Below are 6,250 nucleotides of genomic sequence, written 5' to 3'. Positions count from 1 at the left end.
TAGCAGAGCTGCACAGATATTTATTGAATACAAACAATGGCAAACACAGCAGGCTCACAGAGATTTGAGCTTCCTGAGCTAAGTCCAAAATTCACTATGGGCTACTGTCTTAAGAATACTTGGAGAGGTCCCTGTGGCTTTGGATTCCAGATCCCTAAATCCCCCACCCACCCCACTCCCAAGTACTTCCTAGTTAAAAAATAAGACTGACTGTTTTTCTTCTTTCTTTAGTAATAAAAATGGCTTGTTTGGACACTGCCATGTTGGAAAGAATATACTGTGTGTGGGAACCAACAGGGACTCAGAGGTGTATTCATTGGCTCCTGCACATCCTGCTTCCAAAGTGACACGGGGTAAACCATGCCACATTCTCCGGACATGGATTCCAGGTTTAAAAGGTGAGCCAGGACAAGCAAAATGAAAAATGGACCTTTCAATGGGATAATTATGAGCAGAGTATTTCAAAGCAAGCACAGCTCTAGCTGGCATCATAAATCATACACTACAGTAAGTGCTGTTAAAATGTCAAAATAAAACATTAAAATAGCTAAGCTAAGCTGACACCAGAGACCAAGCCTTCTTCTGAAGTCTCACCAGTGGAAACCCCCCAAAAGGTAGTTAAAATAATTAACACTGTACTTTGAAACCATGGACAGGCCTGGGACCATAAAAAAAGCGTTCAGGAGCAATATCAGGAGCACAGTATGGACTATATAAAGAAACTGTGTGTGTGTGTGTTAGTAAAGAAAAAAGTATCTATGGAGGTAAAGGGAAGGGAGTAAAAATACAGATTGTTCAAGCCGGGTGGAGTGTCATTGGCTTGAGAGGGTCAGGTGATGCAGAATGAAGGGTGACGGGTAGAAATTAGAGTGCCCCCATTCCAGTGACCTCAGACGTCAGCCTAGAATAGACAAAGGTAAAGAGAAAGGGGAAAGGGAAGAGATAAAAACAAACAGCAGGATTAGAAAAGAAAACGAAGATTTTGTGGCATACTCACAAGTCCTCTTTTCCGCTGTCTCCTATTCACTCTTCCCTTTCCGCCAGTGCAACCTGCCAGCTAAAGTGTTCATTTATCAGCCTGGAAGTGACACCATAGTCAAGACTGCATTTTAAAATGGGTCTGAACTGGAGGGAATAATGTCTGCCGGTCTCTAAGAGCAGGTGGCCAATCAGTGAAATTTCCCACAAGGTTAGTTTTATGCCCGTTGAAATGTCGAGGGAGCCTCTTTGGTCTCTTTCCATAAACTTTTAATGGGAAGTCTCTGAACTGGGACTCCAGATGGCTGCTTTCCTCAGCACCCCTGGTTTTACTGTTGACTGACATCTCTTTAAAAAGATGGTCAATCTCCCTCAGTAGAAAGGTGACCCCAGAGATCTCGTCCAATGGGGAGAGGGTTTTTTCCAAAAAAAAATTCTAAAAAAAGAAAAAGAGCAAGGTTGGCCTCGGGTGATTTTTAGACATAATTCACATAATGAATTGGAGTTAATGGCACTGTGCATACAAGCCTGATATACATGAGCCTGGGCACATGCAAGCCTGATTAGTTGTGAGGCGGGACCTTGAGCTCACCCAGGCCTGATTGATTGGCTGGGCACACAAAAATCACTTCCTGTCTGGAATTATCAGCGTTTATCCCACAGTGCAGGAGAACGCATGCACGGATGCTGACAGATAAAATATCTTCCTTCAGCAGCTGCACTTGTAGTGTCACCCAGGCCTGCGCCCCCTACACCTCCACCCCAATGATGCATTACAATCCTTGGAAATGAACACACACAGTCTCCATGGTGAAGCAGTGAAGGTTGCCACCCACACAGCACACTTGACATAAGCCCACAACAACATGGAGATGAAAAGTTAAGTCACCTAACAGTACATACCCTCTACTCTTCCTTCACGGTGCATACCTTGCCACTATCACATCTTGTACACCACAGACCCCACAACCTTAACTCTGCCCACAGGATGCTCGCCTTCCAGCACCCGCTTTTGCACATGACCCTTTGCCAAACTTCCTCTCACAATGCAAACAACTACTGTGCCCCAAAAACCTCCAGCCACAACTACTAGTGTTGGGGGGAAAATAATCTGGTAAAGGGTGTGTGTAGAAGGGCAAAAGGAGGGAGCAGAATTAAGGTTGTGGATGTGGCCTGTGAAGTACAGATCTGTTAGGTGGCTTAACTTTTCATTTCCTTGCTTTTGTGAGTTTGTGTCAGGTGTAGTGTGTTCGTAGCAACCCTAACTGCATCATAACAAAGGGATTTATATATTAAAGTTCCTTTTGGTCTTTTCACGTTGCCATAGATTTTAAAAAGTTGGGAGAAAATGATTTATTAACATTTATTAATCATTTAACAATGATTTATTTGCTACATCCCAACTCCATCTCTTCCTCTGTGCTATTCACAGCTGGAATTCAGATTGCCTAATAGTTATTATTAATAACAGCCCCACCTGCAAAGAAAGGAGAGTTTGTTTAAAGAGGCACTTAAAGGTAAAAGAAAGTTCTATGCCAGCAGCTCAGACATGGTTTTCAAATGTGGCTTTGCAGCTAGGGAAGGACAGACATTTCACACTTTAGGCCATGTGCTAGTCTCTGCTCAAGGGAGACCCAGGGCTTGACCCACAGAGGGGCTACAGGTCAGAATGCAGGTGCTGAAGCACATCAGAGTGGGAAGAAGACGTTTAGGACAGAAAGGCAGAGGTTGGGACAGGTCAGAATTGCGGTTAGTTAGCACAGCCTCCATTATGGCAAGAAAGCTCACACCGACCCTGCTTGCACGATACTTGATCTACCCAGTGTGATCAGTCCCTCGCCTGAATGAGCACCAAAGTCATGAAGTGACTAGGAGAAGAGCACTGCTCGGGGGGCATTCTTACTGCAGTTTCATCCTGACAGCGTGATGGGGCAGGTGCAGAAACACTATCAGAAGGTAATAAATGGGATGGTTAAATGCTAAAATCCCAGTGACCTCTCATGATTGGCTGGCATGATACAGACTCTGCCCTGTGTGGAAAGATTTGATAGTCAATCTAGCTGTATGAACCCCTTCTGCAACTGGTCTCTTTCTAATGTTAATGTGATGCATTGTTCCAGGGGCTCCTAAATAGAAAACTATCACATTTCCTCTGAACTCTGGTCTTCCCTCCCCATCTCACCACCTGTGCATTTGTGCTCAGACACAAAAAGTCTGACTAAATCCAACCTCCACCCCTTTTCCTCCTCGAGACTCAGTTACAGCTTGCACTCTGGGATAAACTCAGCCAACCACACCCAATTACAGCCCTCTTAAAAAGCGTGTTTTACTCAGTAGTCCAAACTTGCACTTTCATGTTTGCACAACTGGGCTTTGCTCAGTGCATCCTTGCCCCAGTGAACCACAGACACTGTTATGACTCCAGTTTGGGCCAATGTTGATGGTGAACATTCACCATAAGTTCAGCTACTAATTACCTTCATGAAATCTTCTGTTTCAAATGTATCGCAGGTGTGCTATTATTAAAGAAAATAAACAGGCTGTTCCATTTTGTTATTTATTGGTCTAATTAGTTTGAAGGAGGAAGACATTTCTGAGTCTTGGAAACACATAACAGAGGCACCTGGGACTTCACATTCAGCATTTGCTGTTCTTTATATTTTTGCCATGTGGACAAAGTGGCTAAATGAACTGTTTTCAAATTTTGCCCTCTCCCCCAAAACAAGCAAATTCCCACACCCCGGCTGAGAATTCACCCTGCTTTTGAGGGAACGTAATATTACAGCCTAATTATAAACTCCTGCTAACAAGGGTACAACTACAGAGACGTTAACAGACCCATAACTCGAGCAACACGTAAGTTGTGGCCTGACTTCTAACCCTGAGGAAATGGCTGAGTTGTCATTAGGAAGGCTTTCCTGGGAGAAAGGCCCACATCGATGATATAATATTCCCACTCACTTTGAACATCAACAACCAATAAAATCACCGGTGTGTTCACTTCATGCAGTGCCCTGGAACCTAATGAAATCACTCCCATGAAAGTAATGCTTGGAGTATATGTTACTGTCTGAGTTTTGTATGACTTATTCAGTTGGCCTCTCTCTTTACAGGGCGGTCATGAGACTGTGGTGGATGAACGTGGCCTTGATTAGCACATCTCACCTGGCGTTGATGAGGTACTGGGCAAGGCTGATGTTAGCTGGGGTTCCTGTGATGGTAATTTGACGTTCCGATGAGCCTTCTGTGGCATTGGCGATTTTGATCTGCGCTCCAGACATCTGTCGAATTTCATTGATTTTGGTCCCTTGGCGTCCGATTATGCAGCCTATTAGCTAGAAAAAAGTATGGAGGGAATTTCTTAAAGCAGATCCTCAGACAGTAACTTGCAGGATGCAAGCATGATCACACGGTGAAGCTCACAGGGGTTGTCAGACAACTCATCATTTCTGTGAAAGGATGTGAGTGACTTTAATGCTCATGAAGGCAGGAGACTGAAAGCACTGGTTTAAGCCATAGGTAATATGAGCAATTTCCTGCCCAAAGCTCTGCCACTGTAAGTTCATCCTGACCTGCAGTAGCCTGGTCTTTTGGGTTCTCTTGAGCAGAGGCTGCTAATTGTACAGAGATTATGCCAGCTAGTGCTGAGGGCTAAGATACAGACATAGCACTAGGTCACCACACTCATTTTCAGTTGTGTCCTCAGCTGGTTGGAATGTACCAGAGGTGAAAGGCTATCTATCTGCATTGTGATTTTAATGTGTGGGAGAGTTACGGAGTTTAAAATGGGGGGTTACTGAACTTCTGCCAAATCACCAAAGACATCATCTGCTTCTGCCTTCTCCTTCACTTTCTTTTAATAACAGCAGCTACACTTTGAATCGGCATGAATGGGTCTGTTCTGTCCCTGACACCCTCCTGGGTCAGTGTGCCTCTCCACATTGAATCAATCCCTTGCTAAGCAGATCCTAGAGGTCTCCATCTAACCAGGTTTGAAGTGGCCTGAGCTCACAAAGGTGAGCATCAGAGAGAAGGTGGCGGTATCTATTTTTGTGTTAGTGGAAGGTAGCAGGTTGACAGCACTAGAGACTAACGTTCTCTATTCCCAGAGAAGATGCATTACAGACATTTCCTCAGCCCTTTTCTGGAAAGGTCAGCTATCGGGCTGAGAGAGTCGGTCAGGTCTCCATTCCCATGCACTTGATAACGTCTGCTCGCCCTCAAGGGTTAGGTATTTACAGAAGGAATGCCAGTCTACTTATGATGGCAGTGAGATCACAAACTTCCTTTGCATAGGCCCCCAACGGATAAATTTATCAACAGTAAGAGGAAAGAATAGATAAAGAAAGTGAGAGGGGAAACTGGGAACCAGGAAAGTGAGAGGAGGATTTCTGAATGTTGCCTGGGTATTTTTAAAGAAAATCAAACACTGCCAGAGTGGCTACGTTAAGGTACATGGAAGTAAGGAAAGTGTGTCTGTCTCCAGAGCTTCCCCACTGTGTTCGAAGCAGTCAAAGGGAGCTAGCTAACTTCGGGCCTGAGAAGTGGTGGTGAGGTATGCTAAGGAGATTTGCAGTGACCTGTCCACATTAAATATTCAGTTTTTCTGCCTTTCATCAATGGCATTCCCTCAGACACAGTGAATGACATGAGAAACAGACAGAGGGCAAGATTAGGAAACTCCAAATGGTGACCCTTTACTTAAGCTCTGCTCACAGTCCTACAGTACCTGAATTTCATTGTTTCAAGGGTTGAACATTTTAGCAGAAACAGTTAATGGCCTCATTGGGCTTCACAGCTAATGCATCATTGAGCTAATTAGGCATTGTTCACACCTGGTAAAGTGACTGCCATAGCCTACCTTAGATTTCACAGGACGACAGGGTGTAAATTCATTAGAGCTCTCAAGCGATTAAAAAAATTAATTGCGACTAATCACACTTTTAAACAATAATAGAATACCATTTATTTAAATATTTTTGGATGTTTTCTACATTTTCAAATATATTGATTTCAATTACAACACAGAATACAAAGTGTACAGTGCTCACTTTATATTTATTTTTATTCCAAATATTTGCACTGTAAAAAAGAAAACAAATTGTATTTTTCAATTCACCTAATACAAGTACTGTAGTGCAATCTCTTTATCGTGAAAATTGAACTTAGAAATGTAGAATTATGTACAAAAAACCTCTGCATTCAAAAATAAAACAGTGTAAAACTTTAGAGCCTACAAGTCCACTCAGTCCTACTTCTTGTTCAGTCAATC

General features: G+C 43.4%; 1 protein-coding gene across 9 annotated transcripts in view; it reads right to left on the bottom strand.

Moving 5' to 3' along the window:
• Positions 1 to 741: 741 nt before the first annotated feature.
• Positions 742 to 6,250, bottom strand: part of PCBP3 (poly(rC) binding protein 3) — a 66,442-nt gene continuing 60,933 nt past the window's right edge. For all 9 annotated transcript variants that reach the window (XM_073304784.1, XM_073304785.1, XM_073304786.1 and 6 more), the window contains 2 exons: positions 4,144 to 4,313; positions 742 to 901 (listed from right to left, as the gene is read on the bottom strand). In XM_073304784.1, the coding sequence (XP_073160885.1) occupies positions 865 to 901; positions 4,144 to 4,313 (207 nt within the window). In that variant the 3' untranslated portion in view covers positions 742 to 864. The remainder of the gene's footprint in view (positions 902 to 4,143; positions 4,314 to 6,250) is intronic.

The sequence above is a fragment of the Lepidochelys kempii genome, chromosome 11 (assembly GCF_965140285.1).
Source record: "Lepidochelys kempii isolate rLepKem1 chromosome 11, rLepKem1.hap1, whole genome shotgun sequence".
In the NCBI taxonomy this organism is placed as follows: domain Eukaryota; kingdom Metazoa; phylum Chordata; order Testudines; family Cheloniidae; genus Lepidochelys; species Lepidochelys kempii.
Note: the sequence above shows the minus strand (reverse complement) of the source record. Positions and strands in the feature narration are given on the sequence as shown.